A 26,435-nucleotide genomic window follows, 5' to 3' on the forward strand; every position below is an offset into this window, starting at 1 on the left:
CACAGTGCACTTTAGCTGTTGCAGACAGGTGCAGTCAGTGCTTAGTGCTACAGTAGTTCACCCTTCCAAGGTCTTTTTTTTTTTTTCCTGCTATCGTTATATTGAAGTTTTGTGTGTCCAGTGCACATGTTAGCTGTTGGGAGACAGGTCTGTTGGTCCTAGTAGTGCGCCGACCATAACCCAATAATCCTTCACCACCACTACTGGCATCTAGTATCCACTACAGCCCCCTGTATAAGTCCTCATTGAAGAATCAGTTTTTTTGGTCACTTAACTGTCATTGAACTACCTCATCCTGACAATAGGGACTGGAAAACTGCAATCACCTGCACTCCTGTGAACGTATGCAAAAGCATCCTGCTCACCTGACATTATCACTAAAGCTCTTTGCAGTTGTTTGCAGTGCGTTAAACGCAGCGTTTCATCTGTCAGTGTGTGAACCGGGCCTTACACTACCTTATTGGCGTGTATGCATGCCAGACTTTTTAAAGAACTTAGGGCTTGATTCATCAAGCAGTGCTGCTAAAGCAGCACGGCTTAATGAGTCATAGTGCATCCTATGCACACCTTACATAGCAGTACGCGCTGCCATGTAAGGAGTGTGCCTTCCTTAGTTATGTGCATTGCTTCCTTAGCAATGCGTGAAGCAATGCGCCTAACATTAGCTGTGGTCCCCCCCCTTCCGCTGCCTGAGGTACCTGCCTCACCCCGCCTCATAGGCAGCCCGGGGCTGACAGTATACATTGATTTTTGCAGTAACATGTTGTATGGACTTCAGTACTTGTTAATCTCTTATGTACATTAACTTGAAATGTAGTTCCCTTTATTTATATTGGTTAGTTACCCACTAAACTCTAGTGGGTAATGAACTAGTGACTAGAGATTCTGTTCACATAGTATACATCTTTTTGAATACAATCAAAATATTAGCATTGCAGTAAGGTGTGTTTTACAATATTTCAGGTAAATGCATGTGCCTTCTGCATACTATGCTGTCATCACAGAGAAGAAAGTGACAGGGACAACAACTAACATGCAGCAGTTTCAACCCTTCCCCATTCTATACCCTCAAACACACAGCTCTCCATACAAAGAAAATGCATAACACACCTGCGACATCCACAAGCGCATGATTCAGATTTAATTTATTCACACTGCTGCTGTACATTGCCAAAAGAGAGGTCTTTAATATGGCCAGCAAAAGCTTCTCTTCCTGCAGTAAAATCTGCCTTTTATCTGGGGTGACGTTGATATCCACACATTCTGTAGATGAAACAGAAAGGTAAAACCTTATGTAGATAAAGAATCCTAAATGTGACTAAATGTGGTACAGTATTAAATCAGGAAGAAAAACATTTTATGTACATATATAGATACAATTCTGGATGATTTAGACACCTTAACGTGACATTACTTTTAAACTAAGCATGCTTAAAATGAGGCCCTATTTAATAATGTAATATCTGCTTGACTTGTTTACGCATTTTTTTTTTTAAATAGTAGATAGATGTAGGTCGTTCAACGCCAGTATGCACAATACAAGTTATTACACGGTGCTTGTACAACTTGTAAACATACAGTACTGATGATTTTTGTTGCGCCTCAGGCAGCAATGTTGTGTCAATTCTAGCCGATTCTTTGAGGATGAACAAAGTCTTGACGTGATGAATACCAAAAAGGTTGAAAAAGGAATACTACCTGCCACGAGACTTCTGGTTCTAGACTGTTATCATTAATGAAACATGAGGTAATCACTTTGACCCAGAAACAGAATGGGAAAAAAAAAAAAAAACCCAAAAAAACAAAGCCTATTGTAATTTAGCAAGTTAGGTGATGGTGACTACAGGGCAGTTTCTAGACTAAAATGCACCCAGGGCGAGAGTGTGAAAATTGCCCCCCTCCGCGCCGGAGCCAGGTATAGGTGCCTGCAGTATAGGTTAGCTAGGTCTAGTTGCACTCAGTATAGGTAGTGGGCTATAGGTCCCCCCCAGTATAGGTAGTCAGGCATAGGTGCTCCAGTATAGGTAGTGGGCTATAGGTCCCCCCAGTATAGGTAACCAGGCATAAGTGCCCCGGTATAATTTCCCCAGTATAGGTTAGCCAGGTAGGTGCCTCCAGTATAGGTATACAGTATAGTTGCCCTTATTATAGGTTAGATAGGCAGTTGCCCCTGGTACAGATTAGATAAGTAGGTGCCCCAGTACAGGTTAGCTAGGTGGGTGCCTCTAATATAGGTAGCCAGAATAGTTGCCCCCAGCATAGGTTAGATAGGTAGGTGACCCCAGTATAGGTTAGATAGGTAGGTTCCCCCAGTATAGTTTATATAGGTAGGTGCCCCCAGTATAGTTTAGATAGGTAGCTTACCCCAGTATAGGCTAGGTAGGTAGGTGCCCGCAGTATAGGCTAGGTAGGTAGGTTCCGCAGTATAGATTATATAGGTAGGTTCCCCCAGTATAAGTTAGGTAGGTAGGTGCCCCCCCTCATAATGGAGGGGGGAGCAGCAGCCGGGGAGGGCATCCCGACCTCTCCCTTCCTTCCCTTCCATGCTCCCCCCTCGGACTGCAGAGTAATTAGCGCAGGGAAGCGCTGTATACAGCTACTCACCTCCCTGGTTCCAATCGCCGCTCACTCGCCGCCGGTCTTCTCCTCTCTGCATAGACGCAGAGAGGAAACCGGTGGCGAGTAAGCAGCGATTGGAACCAGGGAGGTGAGGTAGCTGTATACAGTGCTTCCCTGCACTAATTACTCTGCAGTCGCCCGGGGAGAGGGAGGGAGAGGTCAAGCTGCGCTCCCCGCAGCTGCAGCTCCCCCCTCCATCGCAGCGCCCTCTCTCCATCTGCGCTCAGGGCTGCCGCACGGCTGCACAGCCCCTAGAAACGGGCCTGGGTGACTATTCCAGTGAAGGATTTGGAATGTGTGATAGTCCACAGTTCCCCAACCCTATTCTCAAGGCCCACCAACAGTACATGTTTTTCAGAAAACCACAAACACACAGGTGGGGTAATTAGTGTCTCAGCAGAGCTGATTAACTATCTCTGTGGATTTCCACAAAACATGCACTGTTGGTGGGCCTTGAGGACAGGGCTGGGGAACACTGTGATAGTCGATGGTGGCTATTCTGGTGATGTATTTGGAGGGTGTGTTAGTCGAGTGTCTATTTTGGTGATGAATTTGGAGAGTGTGATAGGAAATGGTGATGGATTTGGAGGGTGTGAAATCCATCATCCATCGCGGTGACTATTCTCGTGATGGATTTGGAGGGTGTGATGGACGATGGTGACTATTCTGGTGATGGATTTGGAGGGTGTGATAGGCAATGGTGATGGATTTGGAGGGTGTGATAGGCAATGTTGACTATTCTGGTGATGGATTTGGAGGGGGTGATGGGCAATGGTGACTATTCTGGTGATGGATTTGGAGGGTGTGATGGGCGATGGTGACTATTCTGGTGATGGATTTGGAGGGTGTGATAGGCAATGGTGACGGATTTGGAGGGTGTGATAGGCAATGTTGACTATTCTGGTGATGGATTTGGAGAGTGTGATTGTCGGAGGACTACTTTAAGATCAGTCAGACACCTGAGTATACTAAACCAACATGATCAATAGCTGTAAAAAGCCATCAGGGAAAAGAGGTGTGGAAAATTGAGGAAGGGCAGTCTGCTGTTTTGGCATTCATTCTGCTGCATTTAAATTAATAACAAATCCATCTCAATTACCTAAACATGTAGTCACATCTACCCTTAGTGAGAGGATAACGGGAACAGCAGAAAGATCTTTATTTCAAGGGTATAAAGGCCTTAAAGGATACCCGAACTGACATTTGACATGATGAGATAGACATGTGTATGTACAGTGCCTAGCCCACAAATAACTATGCTGTGTTCCTTTTTTTCTTTCTCTGCCTGAAAGAGTTAAATGTCAGGTATGTAAGTGGCTGACTCAGTCATGACTCAGACAGGAAGTGACTACAGTGTGACCCTCACTGATAAGATTTTCCCCTTTTTTATCTCTTTCTCAGAAGTCATTTTCTGCTAGAAAAGTGTTTTATTGTTGGAATTTCTTATCAATGAGGGTGACACTGTAGTCACTTCCTGTATGAGTCAGGACTGAGTCAGCCACTTACATACCTGATATTTAACTATTTCAGGCAAAGAAAGAAAAAAAGGAACACAGCATAGTTATTTGTGTGCTAGGCACTGTACAAACACATGTCTATCTCATAATGTCACATGTCAGTTTGGGTATCCTTTAAGAAAAAGGAAGAATGAGGTACTATTGTAATTCTCTATCTGATTGACTTTCTAAAGAGGAATGATCAATGGAAAGGTTGTTTGATGTCGATAAAGAATGTCGTTGATGACCAATTTCATTACATTATTAAATTAATTAATCCATCAAACAATCAGATTGTGCGTGATCAGCTTAACCACTTTGCATCCAGACCTTGTTTCCCCCTTATACACCAGAGCAGTTTTGACATTTTAGCTATGTCCCTATTTAATCAGCAATAACTTTATCCATACTTATGACACTAAATGAAATATATATTGTTTTTTTTTTTTTCAAGACAAACTAGTTTTTCATTGTATGGCATTTCTTCCCCTCGAACAATTTTGTTTTCTATGCGTTTTATTGGTAAAATCAAGAGGAAAGAAAATAGAAAAAAACCCACATTATTTCTCAGTTTTACCAATTTCCGTTTGAACATAAATAGTGCTACTGTAGATAAAAAAAACCCACAAATTTTGTTTGGCTATTCCTACCGTTTATCACAAAACTTAGATTATGTCCCTGTCACAATTTATGGTGAGGATATTTGATTCTGAAATAATGCTACGGTGTGTATTTTTCACCATGAACTGGGAAAATAAAAGCATTCTTAATGCTAAAAATCAATCTTATTGGCTCAGGGAACATATATTCCCTTTAACCTATTAGTGCTGCAGCAGATAGTGCCGGAGATGTGCACAGGAGCATTTCCCAACCGTGCACAGCTGTGCCTTAGCTACAAGACATATCTACGTCCTCGTGGCTTAGATGAAGTCACAGAGGATGTAGATATACTGTAGTGGTGGATAAAAGTGGTTAAAGTGACTGGAGTCAAGGGGTATATTTATAAATATGTAGAGGATTCCAAATCCTGTAATGATGTAAATATATTACTATTGCTAAGAAAGTGAAGATATGGCAGAACGGCAGCTGACAAAACTATAAATGGATCCCTGTTGTATCCCTTCACATTCCCCAAGCTTTCCTTTTTTATTATTACAGAAACTTGATAGTTATTCAGGTGTAAACGTCATTGATACACCGTCACAGTGACAATTGCTGTTGCTTTAAATTAAATATATTAAATGCAGTGGCGTGGCAATAGGGGATGTAGAGGTTGTGACCGCCTCGGGCCCTTGGGCCAGAGGGGCCCCAAGGGACCTTCCCTCAACAGCAGTTTTAGCTCTTTATTGGTCCTGTGCTGGTAATGATCACTTTTATAGAGGCATTGAATGGTGGTAATCACTAACAAAGTTGTTCTCCATCCCATTTGCTCCTCTGATACTATGGATGTCCTTGGCAAGTTTTGGTGCGCTATATCAATTGTTATGTATGAGTGCTTGCGGGGGGGGGGGGGGGGGGGGGGGGGCAATGTAAAACTTGCAATGGGGCCCAAAGCTCCTTAGCTATGACACTGATTACATATGCACAAGGGATCGGATGCTTGACTCTTTATTCCCATTGCCAAAGGATGTTACTTGTCTCAGGTCTTCAGTACTATAGAATACAAGAGAAAAATCAATATTTCTGTAAAATTCTTACCAGAATTAACACATATGTTGAGAACAACAAATGGATACTGATGTCTGTTGAACATGTGGTACACCTCATTCACAACCTTGGAAACCTGATAAACAGAAGCCATAGTAAGACGTGATGTCCGTGAGCAGTCTAAAAGAAGGAATATTTGTGTTTCCAACAATACATTTTCATTTAAAAAAAAAATGACTTACATGATAAACTATACATATACTATCTTTGAATTGGCTGTACAGCTAGCGAAAGAAAAGAGAACTGTTACATATGACAATGAGAACAAACGATGATGATAATGATGATGTACATTTCTGTACTTTAAAAGTGAAATTTGATGCTACCCTAAATATGCCACAAAATGTGCTGCCAGAATGCAGGTACTATAAACAGCCTGCATGTAGTGACCATACCTCAAACATATGCTTGTCTTGCCATCTAGAATCTTCCCTTCCCAGCTGCACAAGGCAAGTCACTAGAGTTGTGTTTTCCCACCTATGGCAGCACATACAGGAACCAGATTGTGCCAAGGTCACAGCAAAGCATTTAGTTAGATAACAGTGCCGCTGCCAGATTGGAACCAGTGCACAAAGATAGAAGAGGAGTGCATCTCAACCGTAGACTGCGTTAAGGTCATTAAATTTGCGGATGACACCACCATCCTAGGACTCATCAGCAGAGGTGACAAAACGCACCGACCGCAGTAAGACTGAGCAAATCTGCAATTGGTGTAAGAGCAACAAGCTAGTCCTAAATGCTGCAAAGACTTAAGTTGATTGTGGACTTCAAAAAACACACTCCCCCTCCTAAACTGGTCTTCTTCGAAGGCACTGAAGCCAGAGTACCAAGGGTTCGGTTCTTGGATACAACCATCACCAGCGACCTGAGATGGGGAGATAACACGACCAAATGCCAAAAAAAAGCTCAGCAACAGTTGTTCTTCTAGAGACAACTGAGGAAGTTCGGTATGCCGCTGGAGCGGATGACAAGCCTCTATATCATTTGCTCATCTATCATCGTAGGATATGCTGGCGTTACCACAAGCAACAAGTACTGACTATAAAGAGTAATCAACGCTGTGGAAACAATCATTGGCACATTCCTGCCACCACTGGATCAACTCCACGAATCCAGGCTGAGAACCAAACAGAATCTCGCGCAATCCCCACCACCCCGGAAGTCGCTTCTTCAACAGTCTGCCTTCAAGCTGCCGCTACAGGACTATTCCCACCAAAACCTCGAGGCACAGGAACTCCTTTTTCCCTCAAGAAGTGATCCTTCTGAACTCGAGCCCCTATACACAGCAAAACCTCCTAGCATGGTACCTCCTGTATTACGGTTACATAGGCCCCTGTACACGGAGGTATGGTTTCATTCTATGTTGTTCTTTTCTTCTCTGTATGTCATTTTTTGCACTGTGGTTTTTCACTGTATGCAATCTTGCACTATGCCCTATGCCAATGCGCAACACATACAATTCTGGGTGTGGCAACTGCGAAATAAAGGATTATGTATTCTGTATACCTTGGCTGGATCACATGGCCGCTGATTGATGAAGAAAAACTGTCTATCTGTTGCACTTCTTCCCACACCATGATCACAATGAGATATGTATCCTGTAATACTAAAAAAAAGACAAAATAAGGAAAGCAAAATAAAAAAAACATAACCTCTTTGCACCTCCAGATTCAAACAATGCATAGCATGGACACTTGTATACCCAAATATACATAAATCACACTACATATGAAAACCTGCATTGCACCCAAAAAAAAGAAATGCAGCACTCTGTGAATTTATTTTACTGCATATACAAAAATGCATCACATGTGAGCGAGCCCATTGATTAACATGACCTGTCAGGTCTAATGCTTTTCCAATTTGCAGTAAAATGTGAATAAATTATGTAGTGTAAACAATCCCAAAAGTGAAACTGAAATGGGTTTCTGATAAATTCATTTTCACTTTTTTTCCCATAAGATATAAGGACTACATTTTTCATATTTTTATTTCTTTAAAATTTTCTTTTCATTCATTTTTTTGTGTCCTATCAGATGGTGTTTACTGTCACTATTCATTTTATTTGCTTTCATGTGCTGGTTTTAAATGCCACAATTCTTTCTAGCTTAGAATTAATGGTGCATGTAACTAGCCCAGTTACAATTTGAACTCAGAATTTACGATGTCTCCCCATCACCAGAGTCTACTTTATGTTATGTTGAGGGAACGGTTGATCTTATCAATTTAGCCAGGATGCCTGGGAAAGCTTCCTGAGTATCAGTTAAGGCATCTTGTCACAGGAGTCCTAGTGGTCAGACCGCAAATTGCCTTCCAATCGGTTTCAGCACACAGACCATGCAAGCTCTGGTCGCGATCTTTGCGCAGAAACCGACAGAAATTTGGGCAGCAGCCCGACCAGAAGGGAGCCTGTGGGTTACGGAAATACACTTTACACACTAGTTCAGGGTATAACTGCCACCACCTCTGTTACCATGGGACAGAGGAGTCCACTGACTGTCTGAACCTAGATCTACAAATAAAAACGGTTAAAACACGCTGTATTCTGTCTAGCTAGCAACAATACAATAGTAGCGTCTCTTAAGAAGTCTGGTTCAGTTTGTGCGGCTGCGAAGCAGGGTAGCGGAACAGTGAATGACTTGGATAAAGTCGTTTATTCACGGCAATATAAATAATTAATATATACAGACAATTATTAAAATCAACAATTATTAAAACAGTAATAGCCAGTATGAAAAATAAAAGAAAGGGAGAAAAAATACTTAGTTTCATGGAAAATGTCCTTTTGTGGGAAAATCATCAAGTCCTTGGTTTCAAGTTCCGCAAAGTTCTTTGTTTCAGCTAAGTTCAAGCAAAATGGCCACCACTTGTTCCTCACGGTGGCTGTGTGTTCATGAAGGTGGAAAAATGGAGGAATGAGGACCCGCCTGCCAGCCATGTGCTTTTGATGAAGCTGGTTTGAGGGTGTGGCAATGCCGGCCCCCTCTGAGTCACCCACCAATGACAGTTCATACCCTCAGAGATTTTAGGTTTTAAACTTACAAACTGCCGTACTACACAAACGATACACGTTATATTTAGGGGGATAACAGATTCATACTTGTCGGAAAATACAGATTAATATGACATCAGACATGGCTACGGCAGCGGGTCCAGTTCTTGAGAAGGGTCATACCTCAATAACCAGACGGACCATCACAATGAATTTCATATCAGCACGATGGCCAGATTTTACCGAACAAGACAATATGAATTTTATAGCTGTGCGAGGTATGGTTGCCATATAATCGTCAAGAAACCATACCCCACATGCATTCATATCTGGCCTGGTCGGAGCCGCTTCGGCTGGCTTTCTATGGCCCACCTGTGGAGATTAGCTTCCTGAACTCAAGGGTTTGTTCCTGCTCATTAGCATATCAAGAGCCATCCTGCAGTTAAGCTGATGTCTTCTCTCTGCTGAGAAAAGACAGATGCTCCTACACAATCAATCCAGATTCTATTGATCTGAAGCGCAATCGATGCAGAGAATCGAGTGCGATCGCTTTTTCTTCACGGGCGGTTCCAGAACTCGTCTGCGGCCCCGCAACCGTCTGTGACACATCTAATTACATTTATGTGTGCTAAAGGATGTTTCTCCTCTGTATGTCAGTGTATATAAGCTGTGTTTTTCAGTTTTTGTCAGGAACCAGTCAGAGGAAGGCTTTTTAAAAGGCCGAAAGCTCACTTTTTACTCATCTCAAGTTAGCCAATAAATGGTATCATCCGGATTCAAAACTCCTTGAAATAAATAATATATGGTATTATACAGAGGGGGTGATCTGCCTTCCAGAAAGAAGATAAAAAAAAAACAAAAACAAAAAAAAACCACAGAAATACTGGGAGTCCTGTATAGTGTAAGTGTGTACGTTTAGAGAAAGTCAATCACAATTAAAATAAAAAGCCCGGTTTGCAAGTTCGGTAACAGAAAGGCCCATCTCGCTCAAGGAAGTGGTAAAACCGGCCATTAATTGGCAAATCAAAACTGTATGTGTGTCGGTGTGTATGCAACCTAAGTAGGGTCTTCAGACTCTATAGCCCTGTACACTGTAAAGAGTTCTTGGTCAAGGTGGGGGAGTTATCTCTGCTAAGAATCTAGCATGTCTACAGCTCCCCGATGCGTTGCTGAGAGATCAGGAGTGCAGATACATCAGTACATTGTTCTTCACCGTACCCATCCTGCTCAAAGCCGCTCCATCAACCCCCCTCCCCTCTCCATAGCAACAGAACGCGTTGCAAGGTTTTAGCCTAGTGACATGTCTGTACAGCACTAAGCCCTCAAACAGTTACCAGAGGTATCAAGTCCTAATCCCCGTGGAAAGTATTTTTCCTGGATGTGTATAAACTTTAAGTATGGTACGGATTATTCTTACATTGTCAGGTCCACAGAGGATAAGGAAAACTGGTAGGTAAGTTTTAGAATGTTTTAAGGGCTTGTCTTAAAGTGGCCCTGAACTCAAAACTTCCTCTCTGCTCTTAAAGATAACCAACAGCATAATAAAATTTAAAGAAACAGATTTCTTTGTTACACCTGATACAAATCTTGCAATAAATCTGCAGTGTGTCTACTTCCTGCTTTCATGGAAGCAGACATATTGTTTACATCCTGTGTTTACCAATTAGCTCTCTGCCGTGGCAGGCAGCTGATATAGCCGAGGGATCAAATTATGACTTTTGATTAGTCACACGAGGGGATTAGACAGGCTAAACTCTCTAAATACATACAGGGTGCATTTCTATATGTTTCCTTCTGTCCTGTGCACGAGTTCAGGTCCACTTTAATGTGCTGTAGGTAAATGCAAAAACTAATGGGCAGAAGGAGGAAATTCCAGACAGGTCAGAGAAATGGTAGCTATGCAATTGCATACAGCTAAGTCATAGTAGTAATAATGTGTAATGCCCTGCCTTTTAAAATCAAACCATTTAATAAGAAAACACTGTATATAAACATAATTGGCCAATATGGTTGTTCCAGGCACACACAGTATATAATTAAAAGATATAAATAGAAAATAAATAATAACAAACAATAAATATAGGGACTCCACCCTTACTGACTAAGATAAATAGAAAGGGTGATAAACTCATTAACATATTTATAATAGTGGAATTGCTGCACCACCTAGAGGACTAGTCAGGCACTAAAATACAATCAAACTAGGTGCATGCCCTAACAAACAACTAAACCTGATATATGGGGGGGATTGTACTATTTAATTTAATTGAAAAACACAAAAACCATACTTATTCATAAGTTAACTGTATTTACATGAAGCTAACAGTATTCACATAAACATGTAAAAAATAAACTGAAAAAGGCAATAGCTGCCCTATCATCAATGGATGAACTAATTAGCTATACTACTCACTTGTAGAATCCATCAGGTAGCTCTGCGTGATTCAGCCCATACTCTTCACAAACACTTTCATTTGGGGGCAGCTGGACAAAAGGGATCAAACTCTGCAACTGAGAGGAAGAGAAAATACACGTGTATAGTAGCTACTCAGATTATAGCTATTGTATAATGACACACCATAGATTTTTGGTTTATGATTTTTATAATAGCACTCAGATCAACATCAGGATTCAAGCAAGTCATAATCCTGAAAAAATTCTGCTTATTTTTAACAGGCTGCTCGCAATGAGACATTAACACAATATACAGAAAATTCTCAGCGCAGTAATTAGAAAAGTAACTTCACTTTAGTACAAATTGTTTACATTGAAGTGTGCATGCTTACTGTAGTTGACAAAATCTTCTTTTCTTCTAGGCTCTGCCCCTTCTCTTCAGTTGTTGCAGTTTTTGATCTCTCTTCCCTGCCCCCAACAATGTTATATCTGGGGTGTTCATTTTGAAACAGCAAATTTTGGTACAGAGTTGCACTGATGATGTGGGCACTGCTATAGGCCATAATGAGAATTGGCTATAGAAGCCATCAGCGACCAATTTGGCTGCTGGTGGGGGAACAGTATTTAGTGCGGGCAGGAGTTTGGCTACAGCAGGGTGAGCAGTCTTTTGGCTTAGTTGTAGCACAAAATGTGAGAGAGAGTAGGGCTAAATATGTCAGCCTCAATATTCCTCTCAGTTCATGTGCGCTTTAAGTACTTTGTTTATTCACCTGTTGTTTTTTTAATGTTATTTTTTTCTCTCGAAGTTTTTGAAACAAAAAAGTGTAGATATAAACAAGTATATACAACATCCTTCGAAAAAAAAAAAAATAATCAACAGCTTAGAGGTCAGACTGCAAAAAGTAAATGTGCACTTAGTAACTCGATAAAGCTGATTGAATAGAAGAAATTCCTCAGCCATCAATCATTTTAGATTTGGTCTACAGCTGAGTAAATAAAGGGGCATAGTTAGTTGGCTACTCACCTGTTTCTGTCCAAACACAGCTCCTATGTTCTCCTTTACACTGCTTGATGCGCCGCTAGAACACACCACAGGGGTTCTCTTGCCCTGGCCAACTTGATTGGTGCAGTTTATACGAACTCCAGTTGAAATTATACAATACGCTTGTAAAACCTGAGCCATTTTGGCAAATTCCTTAAAAAGAGTAAAAGTGGAACTATTAAAGAGACTCTGTAACAAAATTTTCAGCCTTAGTTCTTCTATCCTATAAGTTCCTTTGCCTGTTCTAATGTGCTCTGGCTTACTGCAGACTTTCCTAATTGCACAGTGGCTGTGTTATCTCTGTTATATGATCTAATCTGTTTCCTTCTGTCAGCTCTGTCGGGCTAATGCTGAATACACACCATGCATTTCCGCGTCGAATGCGTCCGTCGATACGCGTCGATTCGATTATTTCCGAGCATTTCCAAACGCATTTCGATGATTTTTAGGTCGCTTGCCATGTAAAGTATGGCAAATCGACTTAATGATCCATCGAAGCTTGAATCGGACATGTCGGAAATAATCGAATCGATGCGTATCGACGGACGCATCGAACACGGAAACGCATGGTGTGTAACCAGCATTAGGCTTGAATGTGTGGAATGTGCAGGGCTGCTTGTGATTGGATAGAAGCGATACACACCCTCTGCAGGCACCCTGCAGACTCTGTATGACTCACACACTCTGCTTATGTGAGCCTATCACAAGCTGGTTAGTTTGTTTGTAAACACTGCCTAAAACTGTTAATTACAAGCCAGGATTGCAGCAGAGAGTGGCAGAAACAGCACAGAGGGGCCTAGGAGAACATAATTAATAGAATGGTATGCTTTTTGCTGTAAAAATTTTAGAGTACAGATTCTCTTTAAGTTTAGAAGCTAAAGTTTAGTTTAGAAGTGAAATTATTAGAAACTAACAATTTGTAAAATGTTGTGTCTCCTTCCCCTGCAACTTCCCCCTGCAACTTAACTTTGCTCCCCTGGGGCCCTGCAATGTCCTTGGCAGAATATCGTCTTGCCTGTCCCGGTAGACGAAGTGCAGGCCCCTGGGGGAGCACAATTAATTTGGGGGAGGGGGGTGATTTGGCAGCCGGCTCAGGTACCCAGGGGGGAAATTTGGCTGCATTGAAGGGACCCCATTTTTGGTTGTGGGGTGTATGTTGGGGGTCTCCAGTTTAATTTTGGCCGGGGGCCCTATTGTTAATAGAATTGTCCCTGCTGAGTTTTAATGAGTTATTGTTCCAGAGAGAAGTTGAAAGTTTTTAAATCCTGGCCACACCTACTACCCTATAATTCCCCTTGGTGCATAGGGCAGAAGATGACATCAGAAGGGCATTTGTACTGGCACTTACACTGTAAACAGCAATGGGCTCATCTGAGCTCAGATCAGTAACAACGTGCAGAACAGTCACTAGGGAAGGGAATGGCTGCAGGAAATACAACCTTACTGTTAAGTTTGAATTGTTTAGTCGATATTTCTGTACCTAGACTGATGGGAGCAGTATTGTGGAAAAAAACATGGCTAATGCTAATTTTGTACAATTACTAATCTAACTTAATCTAATAATAACAATGTATCATCAATCCTCATTGTGTTTTAGCATTAACCAAGCGAGATTTGCAAACTTTCTAAAACTGGCCATACAAGTATCAATTTTTTTCCAGTCCATTTGATCACTTTGAACGAATCTGCCAGACAGCTATTGCCCCCGACATTTCCAGTTGATTCAACTGCTAACAATGTTGGTAAATGTATTGCTTAAAGGATACCCGAAGTCACATTTGACATGATGAGATAGACATGTGTAAGTACAGTGCCTAGCACACAAATAACTATGATGTGTTCTTTTTTCTTCCTCTGTCTGAAAGAGTTAAATATCAGGTATGTAAGTGGCTGACTCAGTCCTGACTGGAAGTGACTACAGTGTGACCCTCACTGATAAGAAATTTCAACTATAAAACACTTTCCTAGCAGAAAATGGCTTCTGAGAGCAAGAAAGAGATAGAAAATGGAATTTCTTATCAGTGAGGGTCACACTGTAGTCACTTCCTGTCGGAGTAAGGACTGAGTCAGCCACTTACATGCCTGATATTTAACTCTTTCAGGCAGAGAAAGAAAAAAAAGGAGCACAGCCTAGTTATTTGTGTGCTAGGCACTGTACATACATCATGTCACATGTCACTTCGGGTATCCTTTAAAAATAATTCCAAGTGGGGGAAGAGAGGTGGAGGATTGACGGCTGCATAGGGCTACGCTGAATTGAGTGGTACTGTGCTCAATAGGTTTCTCATGACGTCTATATTGAGTTTGGCAGATTGTGTGGGAATCCAGAACTATGAAAACAATTTCTGATTAGAAAGGGAATGACCAGCTTGGCATATCAGGCCATAATGGACTCATGCATGCCTTGTTGAACAAAAGACATTTTTTTAAACTAATCCAGGATCAGGACCAGCATCAATGAGATGCCTGCGTTCATTGTAATAATGTAAGTAACACATCTACACATTACTTGCTGTTAGCATACTAACAGTACGCTAAAGAAGATCATGCATGTGGACATCTTGTGGCCAAATAGTAAAATTACACCTACATACTGTACATTTTCTTCAATAAAAAAGACCTACACATACATTTAAAATTAACCCCTTACCTCCCACACTCTCCCATAGTTACCCACATAAAAGTTGTGCATAAAAAAGATAGTTAAAAAATTACATAAATAATTACCTTAGGGACTGAACTTTAATATGTAAGTCAAGAGGGTATATTACTGTTATTTTTGAAAATATTGTCTTGTAAATAGTGATGGACGCAAAACTGAAAAAAATAGAATCTTTATTTCCAAGTAAAATATTGGCACCATACATTCTACTAAGGAAATATTTTAAATGTTGTAATAACCGGGACAAATGCACAAATAAAATAGGTGGGTTTTAATTACAGTAGCATGCATTATTTTAAAACTGTAATGGCCGAAAACTGAGAAATAATGCATTTTTCCAATTTTTTAAAAATGCATTTAGCATAAAATAATTCTTAGCAAAACATACCACCCTAAGAAAGCATAATTGGTTGTGATTGTTGTGATTAGTAGTGATAAAGTTACTGGCAAATGAAAAGGAGGGGTGCTGAAAGGTGAACATTGTTCTAGTCCACAAGGGAAAAAAAGCCCTCAGTGGTGAAGTGGTTAAAGTGTACTTGAGCCTCTGGATCCTGCTGAGGTTTACCATGGTCTCCTGGCTCCCACCATTACCGCACGTGGACCCCCAAAACATATCAGTCAAGAGCTTGCGGGATATGTTACAAAGTCAAGCTCTTCTTCATGCATGAGCGCTGCTGTATGACACCTGCACGAGTAAGCTGGACCCGCAGGTGCAGCTGTATTTGCAAGAGTGCAGCATGGCCACGATCGTGATAGAAGAGGAGGGCGGCTGTGATTTCAAGAGGGTCCTGGTCAGTGGCGGTATTCTTCAGGAGGACATTGGAAGCTCCTAAAGGATCCAGAGGCTTTTTTTTTTGCCTCATGTTTACCGGTACTTTAAAGAGAACCCGAGGTGGGTTTCTGACATGATTAGGACACAGAGGCACATTCGGCATACAATACCCAGCCTCTGTGTCCTTATAGTGCACCCCCAGGCCCCCCTGTGCTCTGCTGTCCCCCCTTATAAAAACCGCCACGCTAGTGACATGCAGCTTGTCGCTAGCTGGCTGTTTACATGCAGGTTGTCATTTACCTCCGCTCCCCCGCCTCCTGCATATCGCCGCTTCCCGCCTGCCTCCCTTTCCTCCCCGCCTCCGTAAGCCGATTGGAGGGCTTTTGCACTGATGTACTGATGAGGGCCAAAAGCCTGAAACAGGCCGTCTACATGTGGGGTTGGTGTCGCTGTGTAATATTTAAAGCGATAGGGTTGCTATACACCAGCGGTTCTGGATGCTTGCCTGGCTTACAGGGGCGAAAAGAGATACATTTGCATATTCAGTAGTGGTGCATTGTGGGTAACCACAAATGTTCACTTATAGCTGAATTATTACAAATTTCCTTCTGTTTTAAGAAGGCAAATTTCACCAAGAATACATTATTAGAAAAGGTAAACCATATCTACCTTTACTTACACCACTCAATACTAGATCAGATGTCAGCAGGGATCTGATGTTTTGTGGGACCTTATTTCATCTATTAAAAATGTTGCAAACTGCATTATTATTATTATTATTATTTAGTATTTATATAGCGCCGACCTCTTCCGCAGCTATGTACAGTAATATAAAGCAATTTTTGCATTCTGTGGTGGGATGAATCCCCAGTTACAAACCTTTTTGGTATTGCGCTGGAACTCCTTGTGGCGCACCGGCAGTGTGTAGAACAGCTGCTGCACAGTGACTGTGGTTCCCTGCTGTCGTGGGAGAGGAGACTGTTGGACAATTCTTCCATTCTGATCAAATACCAGACGTGTGCCCACTTTTGCTGTTTTATGGCAGGTGATAATGGACAAATCACTGTTACAAGAAAATCAAGAATAAAACAATTTTTAAATAATACACAAAAAAAGTATTATGTAGCAGCTGTCCATTTGTATCACTGCAACATTATGCAGGTGCTAAAGGATAAAAAGAATAAACACCTTTACCTTAACGCACACAATGAACTTAAAGCTTCTCCACGAAAGCCAAAAGTTTCCACACTGATCAGATCAGAGAAATCCTGTATCTTGGAAGTGTGATGTTTCAGAGCTAAAATGACAAACCACAAATGATTGCAAAATCCTGCAATTCACACATTGCTAGATCCATAACTACACAGGGACATTGTACAAACACGTCAGGAACAAGTTAAACAGGAGTCATGTTGCAGCAACAACAAATAGCCTCTAGATGCTGTGACAACTTACTAGCAAAACTAGCATTAGGAGTGCCTGAAAATGCTGTCCAGCCTTCAATAGCTAGCCAGTGAGACAGAAACTAAAAAGCAGATAAGGAGCGCTCTATAGTGCATTAATCATTTATTTACACTGCAATTAAAAGAATCCCACTACAAGACGTATCTGATGAAGTCATGGTTACGCTGAAACAAGTTATGACGCTATTGGCACACTAAGGTCCCGGCCCCGCCAACCGCTGCTTCCCTGTTCGCTAACATGGGAATCCACACTGCTGGCCACAGTGAGGAAGAAAAGAGCCATTGGAGTGTCCATCCGAGGTGGCTCCAGTACACTGCACATGAGTGCTATATGCTTTTATTCACCATACATCTTGTGATTCTTTTAATTTCAGTGTAAATAAATGATTAATGCACTACAGAGCACTCCTTATGTACTTTTTAGAGCACATACTTCGCCACAAGTTTCTGGAGCTGCACTGCTGGTATCATTAAGGGCTTAGGTCCACTTGGTTTGAGCACAGTCAACAATATCAGTCTTTGCTACACAGAGTCAAAAACTAGAGTTTGGCTACGGTTGCTCCTGATACAAGTCCATTGCGAGCAGCTAGATTTAATATCCAGTGACAAGTCTCATCAACTATTCACTGCAATACTCTCCCAGGTGACATGGTGCTAAATAACGTGGTAAGGACGCATGAATACTGTACTAAATTATATGGGTTAGCATATGCAGACCTTCGGCTTCACCTTCAGTTCATTGTTAGCTCTATATACACTGTGTAATGATCCGCTCAGCTGGATGCATTGGCAGACAGCTGTTTGACCATTCCTCTAGTCTGTGGGCTGCAGGTCTCTGCAAGAGAGACCTGTCTTTCCATTACAAGTTTCTGGTCTGTTCTGCTGCTGAGGAATTTGCATACACTCGTTATGCAAATCCCCTACCTGCCTCCTTTGATGACTGGCAGTATAAAGCAGTGCTGGGCCGAAATTACGCATTAGCGTAATTACGCATCGTAATTCACTACAAATGCACCGTAAGCGTTACGTGTAAGGTTACGGTATTACGCGTAATTAATTACGCGTAGACCGTAGGGTTACGTTTTACGCGTAACAAATTACGCGTAAGACAGTAAACTCCCATTGAAATTACACAGTCTGCCGTAATCGCGTAATATTACGCTCCCGTATAATATAAAAAAGCCGCCAACTTTAAGGGTTAATAGCAAAGCCCCCTTAAGTGCTAAGAGCCTCAAATTTGGAGAATATATTAAGGAGATCAGAAGGAATAAGAGGAAACATTTTTTTTTCAAAAAGTCCGTATAGTTTTTGAGAAAATCGATGTTAAAGTTTCAAAGGAAAAATATATACATTTAAAAACCCGCCGACTTTAACGGTTAATAGCAAAGCCTGCTTAAAATTTAGGAACACCAAATTCACACGGTATATTAAGGGGATCAGTGGGAATAAGAGGAAAAAATTTTTTTTCAAAAAGACCTTATAGTTTTTGAGAAAATCGATTTTTAAGTTTCAAGGGCGAAAATGTCTTTTAAATGCGGAAAATGTCAGTTTTTTTTGCACAGGTAACAATAGTGTTTTATTTTCATAGATTCCCCCAAGTGGGAAGAGTTTTACTTACTTCGTTCTGAGTGTGGGAAATATAAAAAAAAAACGACGTGGGGTCCCCCCTCCCAGACCTCTTTAACCCCTTGTCCCCCATGCAGACTGGGATAGCCAGAATGCGGAGCACCGGCCGCGTGGGGCTCCGCACCCTGACTATACCAGCCCGCATGGTCCATGGATTGGGGGGTCTCGGAAGGGGCAGCCAAGCTTTCCCCTCCCCCTCCGAGCCCTTGTCCAATCCAAGGACAAGGGGCTCTTCTCCACCTCCGATGGGCGGTGGAGGTGGAGGCCGCGATTTCCTGGGGAGGGGTTCATGGTGGCATCTGGGAGTCCCCTTTAAAAAGGGGTCCCCCAGATGCCCACCCCCCTCCCAGGAGAAATGAGTATAGAGGTACTTGTAGTACCCCTTACCCATTTCCTTTAAGAGTTAAAAGTAAATAAACACACAAACACATAGAAAAAGTATTTTAATTGAACAAAAAACATAACCACGAAAAAAGTCCTTTAATATTCTTAATTAACCATTAATACTTACCTGTCCCTTTAAAAGCCAGTTCCCACGCAATATCCTCGGAAATATACTAATCAGTTACAATGTAACAAAGTTATTACAATGTAACAACTTTGTTACATTGTAACTACGCCGCACCCGACGTCACTCACCGCCGCCGCCGCCACCGCGTCTGTGCTGCAGGACCCGACAGAGCTCTGAGCTATAGCTCAGAGCTCTCTAAGCATCTTTGTATTTGGGCTCCAAGGAGCCCCATTGGTCCTTAGCAGACCAATGGGGTTCCTTCTGATTTGAAGGAACCCCATTGGTCTGCTAAGGACCAATGGGGCTCCTTGGAGCCCAAATACAAAGATGCTTTCGAGAGCTCTGAGCTAATATAGCTCAGAGCTCTGTCGGGTGAAGGGACGCTAAGTCCCCGCCGGCTCCGCTGCCCTCCCCGCCTCTCCCACATGTCACCTATATACATGCTGGCACCCATGGGTGCCAGCATGTATATGAGTGACAGGTGTGGGCGGAGTGGACGGCGGGAGCCGGCGGGGACTAGCGTGTATGCGGCGGCCGGCGGGTGAGCGGCGAGTGACGTTGGGTGCGGTGGTGTTACAAAGTAACAAAGTTGTTACATTGTAATAACTTTGTTACATTGTAACTGATTAGTATATTTCCGAGGATATTGCGTGGGAACTGGCTTTTAAAGGGACAGGTAAGTATTAATGGTTAATTAAGAATATTAAAGGACTTTTTTCGTGGTTATGTTTTTTGTTCAATTAAAATACTTTTTCTATGTGTTTGTGTGTTTATTTACTTTTAACTCTTAAAGGAAATGGGTAAGGGGTACTACAAGTACCTCTATACTCATTTCTCCTGGGAGGGGGGTGGGCATCTGGGGGACCCCTTTTTAAAGGGGACTCCCAGATGCCACCATGAACCCCTCCCCAGGAAATCGCGGCCTCCACCTCCCATCGGAGGTGGAGAAGAGCCCCTTGTCCTTGGATTGGACAAGGGCTCGGAGGGGGAGGGGAAAGCTTGGCTGCCCCTCCCCTTCCGAGACCCCCCAATCCATGGACCATGCGGGCTGGTATAGTCAGGGTGCGGAGCCCCACGCGGCCGGTGCTCCGCATTCTGGCTATCCCAGTCTGCATGGGGGACAAGGGGTTAAAGAGGTCTGGGAGGGGGGACCCCACGTCGTTTTTTTTTTATATTTCCCACACTCAGAACGAAGTAAGTAAAACTCTTCCCACTTGGGGGAATCTATGAAAATAAAACACTATTGTTACCTTGCAAAAAAAACTGACATTTTCCGCATTTAAAAGACATTTTCGCCCTTGAAACTTAAAAAATCAATTTTCTAAAAAACTATAAGGTCTTTTTGAAAAAATTTTTTCCTCTTATTCCCACTGATCCCCTTAATATACCCTGTGAATTTTGTGTTCCTAAATTTTAAGCAGGCTTTGCTATTAACCGTTAAAGTCGGCGGGTTTTTAAATGTATATATTTTTCCTTTGAAACTTTAACATCGATTTTCTCAAAAACTATAAGGTCTTTTTGAAAAAAAATTTTTTCCTCTTATTCCTTCTGATTTCCTTAATATATTCTCCAAATTTGAGGCTCTTAGCACTTAAGGGGGCTTTGCTATTAACCCTTAAAGTCGGCGGCTACCTAACATTGATCCATGCGTCAACTTTTCCGCTTGGCAGCATGACCTTACGCATTAATTGCTAGTAGGATTTTACGCGTAAACCTATTACGTAATAACTTGAATTACGGTATACTTACGCGTAATTGCGTAAGTGCTACGCGTAATTATAGACATGTACCGAAATTGACTGTCTATGCCGTAAGCGTAATTTCGTAATGCGTAATAGCGTAAAATTACGGGTAATGATCCGTAAGCGTAGCTTTCTCCATTACGACCAGCACTGGTATAAAGAGCTATGTTTCCCAGAGTCCTTTGCTGGTCATAAGGGTTAGTCCTGTGAAACACTCGGTGGAGTGTCAGTCTTGCTCATTGTTGAAGATTAGCTTAGAGTAATTCCTGGAACTGCACTAGGCAGTTTCCCTAGTGCAGTTAGGATTGCATATCTGTTTTGTTTATCTGTTGCGATTGTCCTGTCCCAGCGGTGGTCAACAGGAAATCGTTCTGTGTGTCTGGGTGCTAACCGGAACAGTGGTTGTTACTGGTAGCCCCTTCTGTTCTGTATTCCTGGATCGCACTAGCCTCTTGCGCTAGTGCTGTGGATCCTTCTGGTCTGCTACTCTCTTGCTGTACTTGGATCGCACTCGCCTTGCGCCAGTGCTGTGGATCCTATCTCTCACTTATTCCTGTTTTCGTGTATCTGTCTTGTCTGCTACGAACGCTTGCTGGAGGCTCGGTGAGGTAACCGTTAAGCAAGCGCTTGCGTCCTCTGTTTCATGTTTGTCTGTCGGTGGTTAGTTAGGCGTGCTTGTCTCTGTTGTGCTTATCACGTGGAGACCGCGCATAAACGCGTGCACTGTTGCGAATGAGTGTGGTGTTCGCGTTTAGCTAGAGTTTGTTATTTTCCTTATCTTCTCGTTGTATGATTTGCTGTGCTTTTGCTACTCTCGTGCTCTGCCTTGCTGTAGCCTTGTGTCACCTCTGGCAATCGCCTCTCTCGCGATTGCGTTCCTACATCATATCTGCTGTTGTGTATGCACCGTCGCGGGTTGGCGACTAGTTTGGTGCACACACATACAATCTGTCCCTGTGCTCATTCTCTTCCGCAACCGCTTCTCTTGCGATTGCGTTCTCACTTGGTTTCCTTTGTTGTATGTCCGCCGTCGCAGGGTGGCGGCTAGATTGGTGGACATACATACATTCCTCATCTGTGCTTATTCAGTCTTGTGTCGCTGTTAGCAATCGCCATCTCTGGCGATTGCCTTCTCTCCTGTTCTTCATGGTTGTGTGTGCACTGTCGCGGGTTGGCGACTAGATTGGTGCACACACATACCCTCTGTCGCTTTGCTCTCTCTCCTTCAGGGCTATCTTGCCCTGCGTTTCTTCCCTTCGTGCAATTCCTGTCTTGCGTCTGTGGCAGGGCAGAGGAGCTGTTCCTCTGCACTCCACAGCTCCACCTGCCGACAGGAATTTCCCTCTACAGGTGCATTGCACCTTTTGCTGGGTTCCCTCAAATTACACGCTTGTGGAGGATTTCCGCAGTGTCAGCGGACGTCTTGTGCGCTGATCACGGAGAGAATTCCACAATCGTTACACACTGCTGCATTAGTGAACAAACTGATTATCTGACAATTAAGAGCTCCTTTACATAGGTGTATACGTTAAATGTGAACCGTTAGATCCTTACCCATGTAGAGCGATGGGATGAACCAAGGAACGTGAAGGCTCTATGTTATCCAGAGCATTCCAGGTCCTTGGTCCATCTCATCGTTCCAGCGCTATCGACCTGCTAGGTTGAATACCTCTTTGGTACTCCTCAGGCAGCCTTTGGATGTACTCTTCCCAGTGTACTTCCAAAGAGGAGCAGATCCTTACTGCAAACATGCAAGTATTGGCTAGCCAATGTGCATTACGGATGCACCCTGACTTCGGAAGCACTCGGAGATGCGAAGACTGCCTGAGAAGAGCTGGACAGTTGCAGAACCTCAATGGGGGAGATGTATCTAACCTGAAATGCATTTCCTCAAGCAAGAGCATAGAACAGACTCTCATAAATATATTTTCAGTTTAAATGCTTCATTTCTAAGATTGAATGTTAAACAGCAGCCCTGGCAAAACTTTGTCTCTGTCAAAAAAAAAAAAAAAAAAGGTTTTGTTCCAGCGTCTGGAGCATTGTTCCCCTCCTCTGTGGGCTCCATTCTGCTGCTACAAATGCACACTTGTTTATACTGGTTGTTTGACCCCTTCTAATGACAACTATGTCCTTGCACATTGGTGCATGAACAATGTGAACTTGGGAGTACTTGCCTTATGGAATGGTCCTTTTGACTTTTGGTTTCCTTTTTAGTACTTGTTTGAGGTGGATTTGTCATAATTCCCCAAAGGATGGATTCATGTATGTTTGTATGTACATTCATGGAGATCTGCACTATTACTAAATGCCTCTGAAGAAGTGACCTTTCATGGTCGCAAAACGCGCATCAGGCTGCCTCTAAGGCAGAGTTCCCCAACCCTGTCCTCAAGGCCCAACAGTGCTTGTTTTGTGGAAATCCACAGAGGTAGTTAATCAGCTGCTGAGACACTTATTACCTCACCTGTGTATGTTTGTTGTTTTCTGCAAAATATGTACTGTTGGTGGGCCTTGAGGACAGGGTTGGGGAATTCTGCTCTAAGGATATTACTGTAATGTATTGTTGGTTTTTACCTACCTGTCCTGATGGAATCAATTATTGGACTCATTAAAAGTTACGGTATGCTTTATGAGATATTATTCTACGCACTGTAAACCCTCATTTGTGCTGTGGTGTTCTTCATATTGACGTGTTTGGAGAGGGGGTGTGTTACTACTTGATTGGATTCTCTTACACTAGCCTTACTACTATTTTAAAGAGGAACAGCAACCAAAGATTGAACTTCATCTTAATCAGTAACTGATACCCCCTTTTCCACGAGAAGTATTTACTTTTTCTCGAATAGTCTTGGGGGGGGGGGGGGGGAAGCGGAGGAGGTCTGTGTGGCTGACATTGTGTTGACACCCTTCCCGCAGTGTGATGTCATGGCCATGGTCATGACAGTTATTTATCTGTGCACCTCTTTGCATATGTATAGCTATAAGCCCCCCCCCCCCCCCCCCTAAAAAAACCCCCAAAAAGTAACGTTCCTCTTTAACTCTGTACTGTCTTAAGGACATTGATAAAATAGATGTGCCGCTCACTGTGTCTTCACTTCTGACAGAGCATTTTACTTACTTAAACCTTCAAAGTTATAATCCTCCACCCCACAGCCATTATCAGACACTTCTATGATTTCAGCTCCATAATCCTTCAGCTTTATATCTGCAATATATGAATGTATATAAAAATATAAAGTTAGTCAGTAGAATAAATTGTCAGTATTGTTGCTGAAAAAACAAAGACAAAAGCCATTCCTGAGGGTCCAGGATCTAAAAGCAGAACATCCATGGGCGTCCGCACATGTGGCAAAATCGGGCATCTGCCCGACCCTGGCCGCCCGCTGCCCCCCCCCCCCCCCCCCCGGCCGCGTGCTCGTGCGGCCAGCAGCGTAGAGAAGAGGGAGAGCTATGTGCGGATAGCGGGGAAGGGCGGACGTCTCCCCCCCCCCCCCTTTCCCTCACCTTAGGGGGCTCTCCCTCCCTCGCATTCCCCTCCGGAGTCCGGAACGAAGTGTGCAGCGGCTGGGCAGCGGGCGGAACTTACCCCACGTCCACCCTTCCTCACTGTCCGCACATAGCTCTCTCTCTCTTCTCTGCGCTGCTCCCCTCCTGCTGGGGCACACCTGGCTACGTATTCTGGGGCCATATACCCCTGCCTACATATACTGGGGACATGTACCCCTGCCTACATATACTGGGCACATATACCTCTGGCTACATATACTGGGCACATATACCCCTGGCTATATATACTGGGACATATACCCCTGCCTACATATACTGGGACATATACCCCTGCCTACATATACTGGGACATATACCCCTGCCTACATATACTGGGCATATATACCCCTGCCTACATATACTGGGCACATATACCCCTGCCTACATATACTGGGCACATATACCCCTGCCTACATATACTGGGCACATATACCCCTGCCTACATATACTGGGCACATATACCCCTGACTACATATACTGGGCACATATACCCCTGACTACATAAACTGGGCACATATACCCCTGACTACATATACCGGGGACATATACCTCTGGCTACATATACTGGCCACATATACCCATGCCTACATATACTGGGCACATATACTCCTGGCTACATATACTGGGGACATATACCTCTGGCTACATATACTGGGACATATACCCCTGCCTACATATACTGGGCACATATACCCCTGCCTACATATACTGGGCACATATACCCCTGGCTATATATACTGGGCACATATACCCCTGCCTACATATACTGGGCACATATACCCTTGACTACACATACTGGGCACATATACCCTTGACTACACATACTGGGCACATATACCCTTAACTACATATACTGGGCACATATACCCCTGACTACATATACTGGGGTCATCGATACCTCTGGCTACATATACTGGGGACATATACCCCTGGCTACATATACTGGGGACATATACCCCTGGCTACATATACTGGGGACATATACCCCTGACTACATATACTGGGCACATATACCCCTGACTACATATACTGGGCACATATACACCTGCCTACATATACTGGGCACATATACCTCTGGCTACACATATACTGGGCACATATACCCCTGCCGACATATACTGGGCACATATACCCCTGGCTACCTGTTCTGGGGACATTTCTACCCCTGGCTACCAGTTCTGGGGACATCTATACCACTGGCCACCTATTCTGGGGACACCTATAGACCTGGGGCTACCTATTTTTGGGGAACGACTGCTGTCAGATTTAGTGTATTTTGGGGAACTGCTGCCAGGTGAGAGGTGTCTACCATATTAAGGGGGCATTCTGCCTATTTATGTGAAATGCTGTCTATTTTTGTGCCTCATGACTGCTGAATTTGTCTTGTTGGGGGTCTCATGGTTACTGACTGTCTTGTTGGGGGCCTCATGATTTGTTGGGGGCCTCAAGATTGCTGAATTTGTCTTGTTGGGGGCCTCATGATTGCTGAATTTGTCTTGTTGGGGGCCTCATGATTGCTAAATTTGTCTTATTGGGGGCCTCATGATTGCTGAATTTGTCTTGTTGGGGGACTCATGATTGCTGAGTTGGTCATGTTGGAATCCTCATGATTGCTGAATTTGTCTTGTTGGGGGGCACTGATTGCTAACTGCAAGACTATGGACAAAGCTGAATCATCATCATATGAGACAATAGCAATAAAACTACTTTTTCCGCTTTTTAAAACAGAAAATGAAACTGGGAGGTTCTAAAAAAATGAATAAATATTTCAGGAGTAGGACGGATGAAATTGTTTATCTTCACAGTTTATTTTCAACTTGGATTTTCCATAATGTTCATGTATGAGTTGAAAGGTTTGTATTTAGT

The 26,435-nt window shown here is 42.9% G+C and overlaps 1 protein-coding gene across 1 annotated transcript in view; it reads right to left on the reverse strand.

Moving 5' to 3' along the window:
• PMS2 (PMS1 homolog 2, mismatch repair system component) overlaps positions 1-26,435 on the reverse strand; it is a 58,822-nt gene that overhangs the window by 19,657 nt on the left and 12,730 nt on the right. Inside the window, exons 3-10 of the mRNA XM_068244562.1 lie at positions 24,142-24,228; positions 16,879-16,981; positions 16,564-16,747; positions 12,233-12,403; positions 11,228-11,325; positions 7,329-7,428; positions 5,814-5,898; positions 1,111-1,263 (exon numbers count right to left, since the gene is read on the reverse strand). Coding sequence (XP_068100663.1) covers positions 1,111-1,263; positions 5,814-5,898; positions 7,329-7,428; positions 11,228-11,325; positions 12,233-12,403; positions 16,564-16,747; positions 16,879-16,981; positions 24,142-24,228 — 981 coding nt within the window. The remainder of the gene's footprint in view (positions 1-1,110; positions 1,264-5,813; positions 5,899-7,328; positions 7,429-11,227; positions 11,326-12,232; positions 12,404-16,563; positions 16,748-16,878; positions 16,982-24,141; positions 24,229-26,435) is intronic.

This window comes from Hyperolius riggenbachi, chromosome 7 (genome assembly GCF_040937935.1).
Source record: "Hyperolius riggenbachi isolate aHypRig1 chromosome 7, aHypRig1.pri, whole genome shotgun sequence".
In the NCBI taxonomy this organism is placed as follows: Eukaryota; Metazoa; Chordata; class Amphibia; order Anura; family Hyperoliidae; genus Hyperolius; species Hyperolius riggenbachi.